This window comes from Neopsephotus bourkii, unplaced genomic scaffold, assembly GCF_033783945.1.
Source record: "Neopsephotus bourkii isolate Nb327-2 ecotype Australia unplaced genomic scaffold, CSIRO-AGI_Nbou_v1 NB_1749, whole genome shotgun sequence".
Lineage (NCBI taxonomy): Eukaryota > Metazoa > Chordata > Aves > Psittaciformes > Psittacidae > Neopsephotus > Neopsephotus bourkii.
In genome coordinates, this window is record NW_026902223.1 from 6,658,000 (window position 1) to 6,676,693 (window position 18,694).

An 18,694-nucleotide genomic window follows, 5' to 3' on the forward strand; every position below is an offset into this window, starting at 1 on the left:
AGCAGCGGATGCGCATGTGGATGTTGGGAGGCTTTTTCTCTCCAGCTTCTGCTTTGACTTCTCCTTGCGCAACCCCTCTGAGTTTCAGCAGAAAAGGAGGTTGGTTTTGTTACTGGTTTTATCATAGACTCAAAAGCCCCAAAACAAACTCTCTTGCTGCTCTAAAGAAGCTTGGATGCTGGGACTTGAGTCTGCCAGTGGATGCTGCATGGCAGCAAGTAGGACTTGACCAGCTCCTACTGAACTCTTCCAGAACCCAAGAGCAGCCTTCAACCAAAGCAGCACAGACTGACCCACACTCCATAGAGCTTCAAATACCCACAGTCAAGCCCCACCAGCCCCAGAACTGCTCAGCAACCGCCATCCTGGAGCACAGAGGATGTCACTACCAGCCCCACTAGGAGCAGATGCAGCCACAGCCACTCACAAATGACCCAGACACACTTGTTATGTGTCATATTCAAAAGGCAGCTGGTAGCTGCTTTAATGGTCAGAACAGGGACTGTTTCTGTTTGTTTCTGGTGCAGGCAACCACATCAACTTGTGTGAGTGCTGTAAGATCCAGCCCCACTGAGTGCCAAGCGCCAGTAGCTCTCAGCACTGAAGAGCAGGGCAGGCCTTCAGACCTGCAGTGGTTCAGCACATCTTCTCCCATTATCAAACCCAGAAGCTGTAACTTTACCTTCCCTTAGTGAGAATAAACTCTTTCTCCTTACAGGCACTCAGAGCCTCAAATGAAAAGCCCAAGAGAAGCACTAGATCTGATCACTAGGGCTTGCTGCTGCTCATATGCAGTGTTAGCACCAGTGTGTACCAGCAAAGGTCCCATTCTTGCACATGCAGCTGGTTCAAGAGCCACTGACTGAGCATCCTCAGTGAATCCTTCCCTACCCCAACACTTCAATCCCACTGCTGCTTTGCACATCCATGACCATTTCACAAGGTGCACTGTAAGGGAACACGTGCACAGCTTGATCAAAGACCCATCAGCACTTGTCCTGCAGGAGATGCTTTGAAAGCACATGGAAGAGCCAAGGGCGTTGTGACTGTGAGTCCAAATACAGAGCCTAAGGAATGGAAATAAAGAGATTGAATTTTCATGTGTTATCGTGTGAAATCTCTGGCTCTGCACTCAAAGACCAGACTCAAAGTGACCTGACATTGACTTACACCACTCTTGTGCTCAGAGGTTACAGGAGATTTAAGAGCTGCCCTTATTTTACAATCAATCAAAGCATTTTGATGACTCTCACCCAAGGCCAAAGTAGCATGGTACAAAAGGCATCTATGTTATTGCTTCCGTTCCTCTACAAATCAATCCCACAAGTGCAGCTTTAGGACCAGAGCCTATCCTGGGGTGGGGTTGTGATCCCCTAGAAAAGCAAACTCTCCCATGACAGTAACAGTGATGAGAGCTGGAAACTCCCGAGCACACAGAGCTCCCCATAGGATTCAGCACTGAGGCGGTGATAGCGCCTTGCTGTGAAAACTCAAGTGGGAATGACTGCACGAGCGTGAACTTTGCCCAAGAAATGTTTTTACTCAGGCCTGTGTCAACAGAAACATGTCATGAGAAATAACAACTGGATAAATTAGGCTCCAATAAAGTTAATTATTATTCTCATGTCAGAGTTTATACCAAGGGATCTACAGGAGACACATGCCAAGGGCTGGCCCTTTCAAATGATGAACGTCAACCCAAAACTTCCTAGTTACTGACAGGGAATGATGTACTTCATGGGCAAACCCATGGCCTGCAGACAGAACACTGCTTAAGCCACTGGGCCTACAGGTGACTTTGGAGGTCTCCCACTGAGATACAAACACTAAGTGCCACAGATCCTATGTGCAAGTATGCCCTGAAAGAGAAGTTGACTTGTGATTCATTGCTGGTAAACAGATGGGACACCTGCATACATGGTTAGCATGATAAGGAATGAAGCCCACCAGGGCCAACTCTCACCTACAGCCCCTATAGAGCAGAGAAGTGCTCAGGGCCCTCCAGCCCCAGTTCCAACACTGCAGATGAAGATAAATCCCACAACAAGCAACAGCAGAAGCCCTCTTCTAGGCCAAAATGTAGGGTCTAAGGTTCCAGCCCTTTCACTTAGAGGGCTTCTGTCTCTGGACTGATTTGTGTTTTCCTCCAGGAGGGATAAACCCATGGACACACTGTTTGCATGCAGTTAAAACTGCCCTTGGCTCCCTCACAAGGCTGAGGGCAGAGCAGGGCACAGTAATCAAAGCCTAGTGAGCAGTGAGCTAGCCTTGACTCCCAGGTCCAACACAGCCAGGGCATGCCAGTGACCCACCTGCTCCTTTGTCATCTGCCACCCATGAATGGCCTTCAGAGCTCTCCCAGGGCCAGGGTGCCTGTTTATGGGCCTCAGCTGCTCAAAGGTTTTAGTACAGGCTTCAAAGTTGGGAGACTTGACCCTGTTTGATCTAGTTTCTTTGCTGTGCCCTTTCAGGCAGTTACCTTTGATGATGTCTCATGCCATAAACACAGAAAGGGCCCAAAACCACACGGTTCAGGCTCATTTTCCAGAGGCCAATCTTCACTTCTGATTAAAATAAAGACTCCACACACTGCAGAGGAAGCCAGCACACAGTCTCCTAGAAGCACAAATCACTCCAGCATAAACCAAACAAGATTACAAACCTCTCTCTGGAAATAAACTAAACAACCAAGTGCATGTTTCAGATAATCTTTATCTTTCTCTCTGTAGGTAAGCAAATAGTTTACAGTGCAAGTTGATTTCCACAGAACAAGTGTCAGACTCCAAACACCAAGAAACAAAACAGAAAGGTTTCCAGAGGAACTCACAAAGAAACAAAGCAGAAAAGAGAGGACGGAAGAGATCATGAGAACCAGCAGATCCATGGGAGGGAAGAGGCAAGCACGTGGGACACAGGATGCCCCATTCCAGCTGTGAGGTGCAAGTGCCACACAATCAGAGGCTGGCCCCACCAAATCACATTCTTGTATATGAGAGATTCCAAGTAAAACAGAGACCTCACCCTGTTTGCATCAGAGCAGGGATGAGGTCAGGATGGGAGTAGTGCTAGATGGCAAAGTGGGCTGGAGATGGGAGCTGGGAGGGGGAAATGACCTCTCTCTGTTTCACGTATTTCTTATCCTTCAAGAAAACCATTCAGGTTTTATTTCAGCTTTCTACTTTCTACTCTAGGAGAGGACACTCACGTTGCTATCACCCTTGCTTTAAAACTCAGGCAAGGGTTGCAAGTGTGTGCCATACCTGCCCCCTTTAACGTGTGAGGCCTGTTCCCATGGAGTGATCTCACCTCTGGCTTTACTCTTTGAGCTCGTGGCCAGGGATCCTGTCAAGAACCTGAATAGCAGAGCACCAAGGACTAAGCTTTGGTGGAGAGAGAAAGGTCTCAGTTCATGACAGGACCCCTCACATTTCATGGTCTAAAGACCACGCAGGTCCAACACAACAGCCTCTCCCAGCAGAATACAAAATGCAACTCAAACCCAAGGATGTCTCCACCTATCCCATGCTGCTGAACCAAAGCCAGCAACAATGGGTCTCCCACTAATTCCACTTCTGGCTTCCAAGATTTCACGTGCCTGGGACCCAATACATTCAAGATGTGATAACTTGGTCACTAGCAAAACGCCCTGAAGAACTGAACTTTGCCTCAGCACTCTCCACTCCCTACTGACATGGAGATGCTTTTCCTCCTACAACTTCCAAATTCCTCCTACAACTTCCCTGAGCGTTTCCCTCAAACCCCTGCCTTAAACAGTAGTGTGCAAAAGACCCTTCCACTCCCTGCATTGCATCAGCCTGCCAGGCAAAGATGGAAGGATATGGTTCCCTTCAAAGCCAGGTGGCACTGTCCCTCCAGTCAACAGAAGACTAAAGGAGTTTAACAGTCATGTCTCTTCTTGCTCTCACTGAGCCAGTCCCTTCCTCCCTATGTGCTCACATGGATTAAGCAGAGCTTTCCAAAGTGGCACACACTCCATTGCAGCAGCCCATCACAAAGGACAGGCTGCTGGGCCTGGAAGCCAAGGCAAAACTTCTCCTGCCATCTCAAAGCACCAGCTCCTATGAAATGTCTTAAGCAGCTTTCCAGCAAAGGAGTAGAGAGATTCAGAGCTGAGACACAAAGCTTTCCTTCAGCAACTTCTCCTTTCATTGGGATAGGATAACTTCCCTATCAGTACCCAACTGAGACCAGGGAGACACCTGCAGCCAGAAGGGATGCCCTGGAAACTTTGTGGAGCCACATGAAAGTAACTGCAGTTTCCAAACCCCATCTCCTGCAGGAATAGCAGCTTCTCCCTTGCACCCGATTTACGGCTAGTCTTACTCAATCACATGCTGACTCTGACCAAGGCAAGGACAGAGTCAGACTGGTTTCCAAACCACATCCAGGAGCAAAAGAGTAACAGAAGAGCTAAGTACAACCTGATTTCTAGTGCAAGCACAACAATGCACAACCCCTTAGACATCTTTCACTCAAGGTTCCTGGTGAAGGGTTAGGGAAGAGAAGTGAGCTGGGGGGAGGGATGTCCAAGCAGGTCCCAGTTAAAGCTTTAAATGACAGGGAGGTAAATGAAGTGATTGTCCTTTTGGTCTCTCAGCTGGATGTGAAATGCAGGAATAGCTGTGATGAAGCAGCACACAGCAGTCCTTATATCCAGTGTATTTCTCTTCATAGAGGTAAGTGCTCTCTTAGACCCGTTGAATTTCAAACAGCTTCACATCTGTGTCATACCAGATAGGGGGATCCACATTCCTGAGAGAGAAAGACAAGAGCCACTTCAGTCTCTGTGAGCAGGTACATGGAATGCAAATCTCACAGCTAAAATTACAGGAGCTGCCTACACAGAATGCCTTCTGCTTTGCAAAAGAGGAAATCCCTGGCTGAAAAACAATGCACCTTAGAGGGATGACAGTATCTACAACACCCCACAAAGCCAGAGCTTTGCATTAAATCTCTGCACCATCCCCTCTAGGCAGCTTTTCTGCTCCCTGCTGCTGCCAGTTCCCAAACAAGCAGAGTTCCCAGAACAGCTCCCTTCACTCAAACCAAGTTTTGGAGCAACTAATATTCATCCTGGCCTCTTCCAAGGGACTGACATCTTTCCCTCCTGTAAATACGAGACAATCCAGAGCTGGCCAAGCACATGCAATTCTCTCCACAAGCCTCCCAAAAGTTTGGAAAAGACCAAGTTAGGTTGCACAGAAGTGGGTTTACCTCAAATAAATAACTCCCCACATGTAGGTCCGGAACCACATGGCAGTGCCCGAGTTTGCCTGGTACTTGCGGATGAGGATGGGGTGAGGCACAGGCAGCAGCCCCACCAGTGTGCCATGCTGCAGGAACTTGAGGATCTCTGATTCATCAGTGAGACCCCTGCAAAGAGGCAAATGAGGAACATCCTTAGGCATGCCCCACAGATACCCCAAAACTGCTGCAGCAGGAAGTATCAGGCTAAGCACACACAGACGGCTTATCAGGCTAAGCCACATCAGCAATTATGGCCACCAAGAACACACACTGTCTTTGCTGTAAAAAGGAGTTGAGAAGGGATCAAACAAGAAGCTCGGCAAGCAAAATAACATCTCCTCTGCTGAGACCATGATGCTCTCAATTAGACTTTACAAGGTTTCCCCCAGAGGCACTCCAAACACTGCCAACCTCACATTCCTCAACACACTGCACAGCCCTTGCCCTCCAAAGGTGTACTTACTTGTCAATGCAGATCTTCTCCACCTGAGGAACCAGCACCTGCAGGAGCCGCATGATTGTCTGCAGGGGAAGCTTTGACTTCCAAGACATCACCTGTGAGTAGGAAAGCCCGCAGGGAAATAAGGAATTTATCTATGGTTATCTCCACTATCTCTACAACAAATGAGGTTTTACAAAAAGCACAAAGGTGATGGAGGAACTCAGTGCACAACAGTACTACAACACGAGCCACTCAATGAAACTAACAGGGCATTGGTTTAAATCAGGTGAAGCAAAAGACGGTGATAAACTTCTGGAGCTTGGAACACAAAGTCAAAGACATTCCCCATGGGGAGTGCTCCTGTCTGGAGTCTTTCAGGCAGGAGAAGCTGATGAGGTGTGAGGCCTTTGTGCCCCAGCTCTTTTCCACATTGATGTCCTCTGTCCACATTCCCTTACCCAGTCAGGAGTTGGGGTCCACTGCCCACTGGAGGATGCACTGGAGAGACGCCTTCGATCCCGTCGGGGGTGTGATGCCTCCTGGCAATAAAGAGGATTTTGGAACACACCAACCCAACCAAAAGCAACTCAGTTTAGAGCAAGAAATACACCCGTGTCCTGCTGACTTCCCCCAGCTTTCCCAGAGGAGTTCTGTGAAACACTGCTCAGCCTGCCCATAGAACAGACCAAACCCACCAGACCGTCCATAACCAAACCCATATGCTTTAACCCAGAGAGTGGCAATTTGATGGGGTTAAGCTGTAGGACCCTCTGGCAATGTCACAACTGCTGACACTCTGCTGGAACAATCCACAGTGGGAAATTAAAGCAGGACTGACAAAGCCTGTCCAGGCACAGTGCTTTCTTCTAGCACAGAGACTGAACAGCTTTACAGACCTCTGTCTACTGAGTATCTCTGATGCCCATCCTAGAACATAGTAAAGAGTGTTTTTCCAAGGGTGGGCTTTCAGCAACTCCTGCCTAACATCCCCTGCCTCTTAAGGAATGGTACAAACACGAACACCATCACTAGTCACTTTTTGGAAAGCTCTGGTCAAAAGTCCAAGACACAATTCTCTCTCATTATTCTTCTTTCCATCAATCTGTTTTCATGTCTCTTATACAGCAGACATTAACATGCTGGTTTTCCTTATTTATGGTAGAAGGGAAGGAAAATACCCTTTAAAATCACTATTAATCTTTGCATGATGTAAAAATGGAAAGGCTTTTTCCTTTTGCAACACACCCTGAACCATTCACTACTACCAAGTAACATCATCATTACTAGAGCTGACCTTTCTACAAAACAAATGGGAACAACACTTCCTTCAACTGCCACATGCATGGCTTCATTCACGCATCACCTCTGCAACCAGCCACAGCAGGCCTGGGACAGAGCTGTGCCGCAATGCACTGGAAGCTGACAGTGCTGTACCAGTCCTTTTCCAACTGGGAAACAGCTCAAGCTGGACAGAGAAGTAATGACCTGTGATTGTTTCTTGGGCTAGTGGAGGAAGACAAGCTTTCTTCAAGTTCTCAGCCAAGATCTCACTTAACAACAACGTAATTGTGTGCTTAAGACATCTTGCTGACCACAGGCCTTCACCAGGAAAGGCCAGGAAGCATAAGTAAAACTGGTGCTGGGATATTCAGTAATTCAGTTCATTCCAGTTCATTCACAGCCTAAACAGCAGTATTACTTTGCAGTGTTTGCAGCTACAACCCTTATCATTCAGCCTGTTCACTTTCAGTGCTGAGTCCTCATCAGGCTTCTAAAAATAAATTCATAAAGGCATAAAACCCTCTGATTTCCTGCAGATGACCCCATCTCCTTCCTCTTTCCTCCTCCCTCTCCCACAGCCCTTGCCCCCTCACAGCTGCCATCCAAACACTGGCAGCCAGCTGGCACATTTAGAAGTAAGATGGAATTACATGGGAATATGAAGCTGTTGAACATCTCACAAGACACTTTTGACGTGGTTATGGCTGATAACAGAGAACATTCAAACAGATAAAGGAAGGAAATCAAATCTGTCATAAGCGTGGGTATCCTATAATTTATATAGTATCTTTTATTCATTTATACTAAAGAAGCAGGTTGGTGCACAGAAGGAAGACAATGTTCACCTAGTCTGAAACACCACTACTCTTGGAGACAGATGTGTGCTGCGTAAAGTGCCATTTGATAGCAGTGATGATTCTCCCAATAGCATACCATAGAGTAACAGATTAGTCTGGGTTGGGAAGGACCTTAAGATCATCCAGTTCCAGCCCCCTGCCACGGGCAGCAACACCTTCCACTAGAGCAGCTTGCTCCAAGCCCCTGTGTCCAACCTGGCCTTGAACACTGCCAAGGATGGGGCAGCCACAGCTTCTCTGGGCACCCTGTGCCAGCACCTCAGCACCCTCACAGTAAAGAGGCTGCTCCACTGAAATGGGTGTTTTCTAGCTCTTGATAGGGAAAGCCACCAAATGCCAGAAAGCTGACATCGCCACCAGAGCCAGCACAGCCTTCTTTCACAGACCACAAAGCCTCTGTCTCATCCACACGGCCAAAGAGCCGCCACTCTGAGAGCAGCACCTCAGCCAAGCCCTCATGGGAACATACTGTTCACACCACCAGCCAGCCAGAAGATTCTGGCAGAGCTCTGCATCCCAGAAAGAAGGGAGAGGAGAAAGCAACAGTAGTCAGAACCTGAGCTGAAAGCCTCCAGATCAGGAATACATCCCTTTACAGTTACACACTTGCTGCTCAGGAGCTTTCATTGTCGTGGAAGCTCTCTCTTCTGGTGTCCCAGCTCTTGTGTCACTAGCACAGATTTGAAACACCCACCATAATGCAACATGACTTCTGAACCATGGTGCTTTCCAGCAGAGTGCACATGTGCATATTGCCTCTAATAGGATGCTTTTATTCAATGGGCCAACCAGACTTCTCATTCCCAGGCCCCCATTTAGTCCATGTCACACCCCAGCCCTTCCCTGCACAGCAGATTGTCCGGCCTTACCCCGCTCCAGGGCTCCCCATCACTCACAGCTGAGGATGGGTTACCCTCTGGGGATGACTGCAAAGACTCAGGCTCCAGTGAACGCATGGTCCCATCCTCTGAGACCTGGGACTTCTCTGTCAGCTTGTCAATTCCTGTGTTCAAAAGAGACAAAGCTCAGGAACGCAAGTGAATACACTTAAAAGCAAGGGGTTCTTTTTTGTCCTACCATGCACAGACACCCTATGCATCTGCTGACAACCAAATCCCTCTCCTTTCAACAGGAAAAGCAAGATTTAGCCTGGATTTCACTATCCCAAAGGAGTCCATTTGTCCTAAAAAAATGCTCCTGATTAAAGAGGAGCAGAGGTTTACATGGATAGAGTTAAACTGAGGCAAAAGGTCAAGGTTAGGACAAATGGCCACGTGAACATTAAGTCTGAGAGGAGAGAAGCTCAAGGCAGTTTACTTTAACTTGTTTGTGATCAGCTTGGGCAAACTGATGTGTAACTCAGACGAAAGGCAGTAAGTCAGTCACAGATGTAAACTCTTAATCTCTCCCACACCCAGTGAAAGGGTGAGTCCACACCGTATCTCCCAGAGGAAACAAGCCTCTCTCCTGTTACAAAGGTAAACTAAAGCTGACCTGGCGTAGCCACCAAGCTTGTCTTCAGTGTCCCTGGCTCTGCAGGGGCAGCAGGACGGGAGCCTTCCATGGAGACCCCTTCCTGGGAGTTGGTGCGAGAAATAGGCTCTGGAGTCCTCTTCTTGCGCTGCAGCCCCTTCTGGATGGCCTGTGAGTCCGTGGGCAGGTTGGCCAGCTGGTGGAACACGTTCCGCTTCCGGATAACAGCATAGACCAAATTGGAGTTTCCTGGCAAGCCAAGCAACAAAATGAAGCAGAGAAATAAGACTCAAAGAGCTCTGCCAATGCCATACAGCTCAGCGGGGACATGAAGCATGGTTCTGGAGACCCTGCAAGCTCAGAGAGCCATGCTTCTACCCACAAAGGCAATAGCCCAAGGAAGAAAGCAGGATTCAATATCCTCTTATCCCTTACAAAGTAGTACTGGAAATTCAGTGAAATCCTTCCTAGGCTGGAAGGCTGATGGCTTAGAAACTATCATTCAAACAACTGAGAGGAAAAAGGAGAGTGTAAATCACACATTAGCACCTCTTTTGAAAGAAATGGTTGTGAAACAAGATTCAATATTCCTCCAGCTTCAAAAAGCGCTCACAAAACACATCAGGGGCATTGCATTTGATGAGAAACAGGCTTGAAATATCAAAGCCAAAAGACCAGAATTCTTACTGCCTGCAAGGTGGCAGAGAACAGAATGAAACCATTCCCTAATACAAAATACAAAACAGCCACAAAGGCTGGTTTGGGATCTAGCAACCACCACTTACAAGATTTCCATCAGGGCACCAAAATGGGCACTCTAGAGTTGCAGCTTTAAAGCAAAGCATGACATTTGGAGCAGTTCAAAAGACCTCACTATTATTTTTTTGAGGCAAAAGACTATCACGCGGTTAAGAGGCATTTCCTGCAAAGGTGGCAAGTGCCAGACTTTGTCTGGATGAGGCTGTTTGGTCTTCAGCTCCAGTGACTTGCTAAATCAGAACCAAGAGGCACTTTTAAATGTTTAAGGAGATGGAAGTTGGTTTGCCCCTCATCTACATTGCTGAGCAACACAAGCAGTTTCACAGCAGCATCCAGCCAGTCACACCTTAAGTGTTACACACCCACTTTCCCTTCTTCTTTCTCTCTAACCCAGCTCATCTTCTGGTCTTCAAGAGGTTGAGATTTTGCTGATCATCAACTGCCATCCCATTTTGCTCTAACCTGATCTATTACCTCCTAATTCAACTTCCCAATCCCAGGCATGTCTCCATGTAGCTTCCCTCACCTGTTTGGATTTTCTCGGTCATTCCATCTCACATTCTCTTGGACTAAATTAGTGCAAACCAACTAAACACAGCAGCCAGTCTCTTACCATCAAACTGGTACTGAATGATGTTGTTGAAGACTTCCAGCAAGAAGAAAACAAGGTGGTGGTTCTGGACAGCAGAGAACAGGAACCAGGTGGTGGAAAAAGCCTCCAGGAGATGCAGTAACTTGTTAGCAGCCACCATGGAGAGAGACTTCAGGTATGGAGACACTGTAAAGGCAAACAAATTCAAACTGAAGAACTGAGGTGCATTCATTCACATAAATACACCTCTAAAAACATTGTTTTTACCACCTTCCCTTCTTGCCCTTCTGGGAAAGCCTCATGGAATAGCTGAGCCCAACAGGGTTCCACAGAAATATTTCCAGTTAGAAAAGAAGTCAACATAAAACCTTAGTGAAAGCAAACATTTGTGCTTTTAGAGGCTCTTGGGTAGCTTCACACCAGTAGCATCGATGCTGGCACACCTCCTGAAAAGATCACACAACCAGAGCCACCGGCTAAGCCCCAGGGAAGCCACTGCCACCGTGGGGAGGTGGCACTCCCTGCTGGAAAGGGATGGCACTACCAACAACCCTCACCAGACCTACTGGCAAATGCCCTCCTGCCACCCCCGAGGGGCTCCAGGGATGCTGCTGTCCCCCCCTCTGCCCCATCTGGGCTCAGGTAATGCTCTGCAGACAGGTCTGATCTGCAGCTGGCACCTCCAGCAGCAGTCATTGACACTGGTCAGTGTTAGTGGACACAGGTAGGAGCACAGGAAGAGGGGAGTGAGGGTATGCCCTCTGGAGGCTGTGGTTCCACACTCAAACAGCACTTACCATTCACCACGATGGTGAGTAGGCAATCAAAGAGAGGCTGCAGCCGCTGGTGCCCACTGGTGATGATCTTGTGAAAGACCTATGGCAAGGAAAGAGCTCTTGAGCAAGGTGGCACCTTACTGAAAGCACCCTCTCAACCAAAACCAGTGCCACCCCCACACTAATCGCTTCCTGACACCATTCCTGCCTAGGCAGGGCCCTGCACACGCCACAATTACACAGGTGGGGAACGCTGCTCTCACTGCAGGCTTGCGCTCCAGGAGTACAAGCTTTCATTTACAAGGAATCCTTTGGGGATGTGATTAGGGCTCTCCAACACTGCAAACAGAAACTGACTGTCAGCTATTCCAAAACACACAGGCAGCCCAAGACAGAAATTAACCAGGAAGTAAAGAAACATCATCACCTGGAATGGATTGTGACTCTGAACCCTAACAGTAGCTGCTTGAAATGCCACAGAACAAATCATTTCATATTTGGTTTTAGTGCACACTTCTAACTCAGATATTTGTCCTATTTTTCTTAACTGTAACCTCAGACATGGAAGGTTTGACATTCCCAGTCTTGGCCTTCCCACCTCTAGCTGGCATGCCTGCAGAGAAGGCCTGCAGCAGAACAAAAGATATAGAGATGATAGGAGAGTAATGGAATGGAATGTAATAGCAAAACACATGGCACCAACAGCTCTGGTAGGCACATTTCTCCCAACTCTTTGTAATGGGAATCTCCTTTTGGAGGTTTATCAGAATCTGCTGAGATATTCTTCTCTGGCAAACAAGCACGAACATGACAGCAGGGTACCACCACCTGACGCTGGCACTACAAAACCCAAAGCTGTAGGTTCAGCTTGGTATCACCAAGTTGCTCCCACTCGGACAGATGTGCTCCACACAACTCTGGGACACAGACAGCAATGCAGTCAGATCTCCTGCCTTCCCCACCCATGATAAGTCTGCTAGAGGCCATGCACCCATTCCATTCATTCCACTCCCAGAGTCCTTTAGACATCAGTCCAGTGCTATCCGGGATCCTGTTCTTTGGGATCATCTCATGCAGATGGAATTGTACCCTCCCAGGCACACCACCTCAGGTTAACAATGTGCAAAGATCCCACCAGTGCTTGGATGCATCCCACATGCTTTCTAGCTACTCAGTGGGTTGTGAACCTAGGAAGGACGAGTATATGGGAGGAGAAAAGAGGACACCTATTTGTGGAGGTATGCAACAGGAGTTAGGAAGGACAGAAAAGAACTGCTGGAGCTATACTCACTATGATGAGCAGATCTGCATGTGTCCCTGTGAAGACAGGGATGTCCATAGGCACTCGTACAGAATAGGGCTTGTTCAGTCGAACCCCAAAGTTACGCTCCCCACTGAGAAGCAGGAGGATGAAGACCCCAATGTGCATCAAGCCCACTCGTGCTGCAGGCAAAAACACATCACAGTGAGGCCAGTGGATTCCTGAAGGCAGAAGGCAGTGAGGAGAGGGGAGAAACACTATGGGACTGAAACAGAAACTGCACACATCAGACCGTCTTGACAAGGCACACCCCATACAGAGCTCCCCCTGCTGCCAGTACCAGTGCCCTTCCCAAACACATCTATGGGGCCAATAGAGTGTGTAGGTCTTGGATAAATTATGGTTTTCTTCATTATGTTCTTGATGTAAACCCATCACCATAGTAAGACAGATCCCAAGTCCTTCCACTATGCAGTGATGGAGTTATGCCCGATTTATTCCCAAGGCAAGAGCAGATTCCTCATTTCTCTCTCTCAGAGACACAGTTTTCAACACAAGAACCCAAAATGAGTTAACATGCTAAGGATTTCCCTTCCCTGTGCTGTGGCATAAATCTTGTCCTGCTTCTGGACACTAAAACTCAGCTATCTGAAGCACTCCACCCTTCTAGAAGGCTAGAAACACGCACTTAAGATGCTATTGCATCTAAGTGGTAGGGAGGAAGCATCTTAAAACATTCTAGCTCAACTGTCAAGCACTGATCATCCCAAATACTGAAAATAACCAACTTACACTGGTCTGCTCTGGCATCATTGAGAAAATACAAGATTGGGACAAGGATGTCCAACACATCGCTGCTCTTCAGCACAAAGAAGAGGAATTTCTGGAAGAAAGGGCAGGATTTCAGACCATCATAAGCAGATTTGATTTTCTGCAGCATCTGCAGGCCTCAGGACAGGTAGCCTCAAGCTAACAAATCTCTCAGGACCATTAGAAAGGCTGATGTATGCACCAGCTCTTCAACTCCTGTTATTTGTAGTTATAATAACACCTGCTTCAGCCATTTGCCTCAAGCATTGACCTTCAGGAGCTGCAGTCTCTCTCATAAGCTGTCCCTATACCCAGATCCCTGTTACCCCATGCAGCAGGGAGCAGTGCTGCTGATCAGTCACTGCTCACACTGTCTGCCCACAACCCTTCCCCAGGCTCTGGGCAACAGGCAAGGTGGGGCAAAGCTCAGCAAGAAGCAGATCCACACCTTGTTGAAGTCACAGAGTTTCCAGAAGAGGACGAGGAGTTCCTGATGGAATTGGATCTTCTTGGCAGAGTTTGGCAGGTAGGTCTGGACCAGCGGGTTTGATAACAAGCGGGCCACTCCTTTGAGGATGAACTGGAAATCCTGCCAAGAGACCAAGAAAGAGGCTGTGGTGAGCCCAGGGCTAATGCAATCATCGTGAAAGCAGACAGGAAACAGTTCAGGACAGGAGCATGTTACCTCCTCTCGGTGTATCCTTGAGAGGTAATTCACAAACAGATTGTCTGGTCCAGGAGGCTGCATGCAAAGAAAAGGATTGAAACACTTAATGGCAACAAGGAATACTCAGGAAGGAAAAGTGTAACTGGGGCTAATGCCCCATTTCAGCTTTCCACTCTGAATTATCCCATTTTAAATGCTAAGAGACAGAACGCCTCAGGGAACACTAAAGCCAGGGACTTTTCACTTATATGCTCCTGATGGGGGCCTATAGGGATGCTGGGGATGGACTCCTCATTAGGGACTGTAGTGATAGGACAAGGGGTAATGGGTTAAAACTTGAACAGGGGAAGTTTAGATTGGATGTAAGGAGGAAATTCTTTCCTGTTAGGGTGGTGAGGCACTGGAATGGGTTGCTCAGGGAGCTTGTGAATGCTCCATCCCTGGCAGTGTTCAAGGCTAGGTTGGACGAGGCCTTGGATGATATGGTTTAGAGCGAGGTGTCCCTGCCCATGGCAGGGGTTGGAACTTGATGATCTTAAGGTCCTTTCCAACCCTAACTATTCTATGATTCCAGTTAGTGACCAAAGCCTAATGATGTGGTCATGTACAGCTGCTTAGTGACCTACAGGAAAGAAGCAGAGACAGCAGCCTGCAAGGGGAGGAGTGGCGCAGGGCTCTACAGGTCAACATTCAATACAAGCTGCTGTAAGATCACTACAGGGAGTTCAGGAGAGCAGCAAATAAAGCTCCCAGTCTCACTCACATCCACATCATCCATAGCCGTGCCAGTGGTGGTGCCATCCACAGTGGGACTTGAACTGGTGGAGCTGTCATAGTCCAGAGTGACAATCAGCACCTGGGCTGCCTCCTCCACCAGGGGCTCGCGGTAGTCCGAGAAAAGCAGATGGTTATAGGGAATCCCATATCCCACCGGATCGTAGGCACAGACGACGTTCAGGAGCGAGGTGAAGAGTGGGAGTGCGTGTCTGAGGGGAAGAAAACATTAGGAGAAGGCAGAAGCAGGAAGAAAAAGGAGCTGCCTTGGAGAGGGTCATGATAAAATACAATCATCACACAAACAACACATGTCTGGGGTCATGACAAACACAATCATCTTCTCTAAGCTGTAACAGTGCCTCAGCGACAAGAGCTGACACTCCAGCTCCCTGCTGGTCTCCTGGACTACATCTGAGAGGGAAAGCAGAGGTAAACAAGGCCGAGTGGCTTCCCAGAGGAATCCTGTGTAGTACTGTGTGAAGAGAAAAGGAGCTCAAAGCTCTCCAGGCTCTGGAAAGACAAAATCGTATCTTCAGCCAGGACTGCTCCGAGGGGGGCAACCTGAGGAGCTGAAGTCCCATAGCAGACAATGTCACTAGAGGGCAGCATTCATCCAACCACCAACACCAGGCACTGCCCACAGCAGCGCCACGCCACCATCCCCAGGAAGGAACAAGGGTCTACAGGGAACAGCAGCTCTCATTTCCCACAGGACATGATCAGCCCTGCATCAAACTCCAGTGGGCACCTGCTCAGTCTCCCTTTCTGCTGCTGAGGAGCAATTCCCACTAAGCGGAGATGATAATGGGATGTACATATGATAGGGACAAAGAAAAAGGACAACAGTTCCTCCATGTTGGAGGCAGCAAGTGCTATGGTGCCCCATCACCAACACACTCCATGGAAGAGATTTGAAGGTATTGCTCCCCTGGCACCCAGGCTCCACCTCTTCACCCTCACCTGTTCTCTGTAGAGCAGAAGAACTGCACCCAGGGGTTGGTGTTGCTGCTGTCCGAGGAGGGAGGCAGATACATGGCCTCAGAGAAACAGGTCAGCAGCAGCTTAAGCAGCTCTGTCCTGAAAGAAGGGAAGATGATCTTAAGGTGCTTTCCAATCCTAACTAGTCTATGATTCTATAAGAAGCTGAGGCCTGAAGCCATTCAGGAGCAGGGACTGGGCACAGGAAACACCAACAGCAGAACATAAGGAAAGCTCAGTCCCATCTAGAAAGCTCTCACCACAGGGAGCTAAGCCTATTCCATTTCATAAGCAATATTGTTGTCACTGGTGCAAAGCTCAGCAGAATTGCTGCCTCATGAAAAGGAAATCCAGTACAGAGCTGCTGGGCATTCTCAAAGCAGCAGTGTTCTGCCAGTTTCTGTTGCAGACACCCTGACTCCCATATCATACTACACAAAGCTATTCAAAAGGTCAGCTGTTTTCTATTTCCCCTGTTGCTGGTCCTTTTAGCTCCTTTTAGTGCAAGCATAAAGGCCCTTGGGAATCACGGACACCCAAGGAGACAAGGAGAATCCATTTCCCCACATCCCCCTCTCCTGAACCCAGCCTCTTTTCCCTTCTGCCTTTGCAGCCCTCTTACCTATTCAAGTCATGGATGTAGTTAGGCTGTGGAGAATGAGCAAAGCCCACTCCTGCCTCCCAGATGTACTCACAGCTGTCGATGGAGTGGATATCTTCTGCTGTGTCCTGTGGGAGAAACAAGAGGCTGGACTACAGAAGGCAAGAGCCAGAGCTGACAGCACCAGCGATACCCAAGGCAGTTCTGCCCCTCTATTCAGCAGTACCAAAGAAACCAGAAGGGAAGCATCCAGACACCCACTGTCCATACCAGCACCACCTGGGGAGCACCGCAGAGAAAGGGCCTCATCTTCAACATGCACTGAGCACCATGCAGAATGAGGCCTTTCCTCTAGCATGCTAAGGTGCAGTGCCAGCAACCTCTGCTGGGAAGGATCACCTGATGACAAAGGATCCAAACTATGTTCTGTTCTCCTTAGAGGATGAATCACCATCTCCTCTCCTCCCCATCTCATGAAATACAGACCAAGTGAGGGCTTTTCCTGTGCAGATCAACAGCACCACACAGGGTGCTGCTTGACATCTTAACCCTACCTCAGGGCACATCATGTGGAGTTTACCCACATAATGGTGTCTCGCAGTGGCTGCACCCCTAAGACAGGAGAAGCAGCAAATTAACCCTCATGCATAACAGAAGCAGGTATGGCTGTGATCTGCTTTCAGAGGGGAAAGCAAGAAGGTGACTGCAAATAAGTTATTTCTCCCAGTGAGAACCCTCCCAGTCCCTTGACAGCTGCTGGCATGACTCCCAGACTCTTGCTTTGCAACCTGAGGAGATGAACCACAGCAGTTTGCCCTTCTTTGTCACATTTGAAGCAGCTCTGCTGCCATTGAAAACCACCTGCCAACCCTCAAGGAACCACTAGCAGCAAGGGCACAGATGAGTATGTTTGCATCAAGTGCACTTGGCCCACTTTGGCTGTCTCTTTTCTGAGGTTTAATGAAGCAAATTCTATCTCCTGCCTTTTTTCCTCCCTGCACTTAGGGAAAAGAGATCAGAGGACTGCTTCTAATTGCTCTGGGTTCCCACTGCATCACCTCTCTCCCTTCCACATAGGCAAGACCTTCCTCAAATTCTGAGGGCAACCAAGATGCCGGTGATACCAGCATTATAGCAGATTCCCAGGCCCAACAAAGCAGGTGCTGATGTCTTCAGAGAGCTCAGGCTTTGCAAGTAAATGCTAAAACAGAGAGATGCAGCACTGTGCATGACAGACAGAGCCCCAATTTCCAGCCTTAGTTACAAGGGCTGACTTCAGCAAGAGGACAAACAGCAGAAGGTTGACAGAGCTGGTTCATCCCAGGTCTCCTTTGCCCATTCCCTCCCTAGTTCTTATGCTTCCTGTCAATTCTGCTTTAGCAGCTATCCACCATGAACTGTGTCTCTGGGGCCACAAGTTGTTCTGCCATGAATATGAGGGGGCTGTACCCACCTCTCTGCTCTTAACTTGCAGTCAGACCAGATCCAGGGAGGGAAGAAGCTAGGCAAAGACTACAGAGGCTGCAGGCAGCAGGCAGGCAGCTAACAGCAAGGAACACAAAGCACTCCTGAGTCATTGTCTAGTTCAAGTTGTCCAGAGTCCTGGAACACCAGGCTGGCTGCTGCCAAGGGTGAAACCACACCTGCAGTGGGAACAGGGGGCTCTTCCAGGGAGAATCTGCCCCTTCATCCCTGGATTACAGATTTCAACTCTATTTCTAATACCCAGAAACCTCAAGCAAGGAGTTTAGCACTGAGGTTTTCAGGCGATTTTGCAGCCGTCAAATACATGGTGGTGTAGAATGCTCATTTTTAATGTACTTCATAGCTATATCAAAAAGGAGGGCTGCCCACTTCTCTTTCTAGACTGGGCCTACAATAAACACCACAGAGTCACTGGAAGGCAGGGAAGGAAATGCATCAGAACCTGTCCTTAGCACACCTGGTAAGAGATCCCTGCTTCAGGGAACTCCTCCAAAGACAGTCACCATAGGGGCCACAGCACATTTGCCTTTGCTGCAATGATGCAAAGAGAAAGAGAAGGTGGAAAGGCAACAGAGACAATCTACTCATTCAGATGCCAGCACCTGTGATCAAGCAAACAGCTGCTTCCTGCCCTATCTGGACTAAATTGCCAGTGAAAGGAGCAGTG

At 48.4% G+C, this 18,694-nt stretch overlaps 1 protein-coding gene across 1 annotated transcript in view; it reads right to left on the minus strand.

Moving 5' to 3' along the window:
- Window positions 1–3,191: 3,191 nt before the first annotated feature.
- The window catches only part of HID1 (HID1 domain containing), a 29,186-nt gene continuing 13,683 nt past the window's right edge, over window positions 3,192–18,694 (minus strand). Inside the window, exons 5-19 of the mRNA XM_061376957.1 lie at window positions 16,564–16,670; window positions 15,924–16,040; window positions 14,950–15,172; window positions 14,205–14,261; window positions 13,968–14,108; window positions 13,502–13,592; window positions 12,740–12,891; window positions 11,470–11,548; window positions 10,694–10,858; window positions 9,343–9,570; window positions 8,718–8,851; window positions 6,169–6,249; window positions 5,732–5,823; window positions 5,236–5,394; window positions 3,192–4,773 (exon numbers count right to left, since the gene is read on the minus strand). Of these exons, the coding sequence (XP_061232941.1) occupies window positions 4,710–4,773; window positions 5,236–5,394; window positions 5,732–5,823; window positions 6,169–6,249; window positions 8,718–8,851; window positions 9,343–9,570; window positions 10,694–10,858; window positions 11,470–11,548; window positions 12,740–12,891; window positions 13,502–13,592; window positions 13,968–14,108; window positions 14,205–14,261; window positions 14,950–15,172; window positions 15,924–16,040; window positions 16,564–16,670 (1,890 nt within the window). The 3' untranslated portion in view covers window positions 3,192–4,709. The remainder of the gene's footprint in view (window positions 4,774–5,235; window positions 5,395–5,731; window positions 5,824–6,168; window positions 6,250–8,717; window positions 8,852–9,342; window positions 9,571–10,693; window positions 10,859–11,469; window positions 11,549–12,739; window positions 12,892–13,501; window positions 13,593–13,967; window positions 14,109–14,204; window positions 14,262–14,949; window positions 15,173–15,923; window positions 16,041–16,563; window positions 16,671–18,694) is intronic.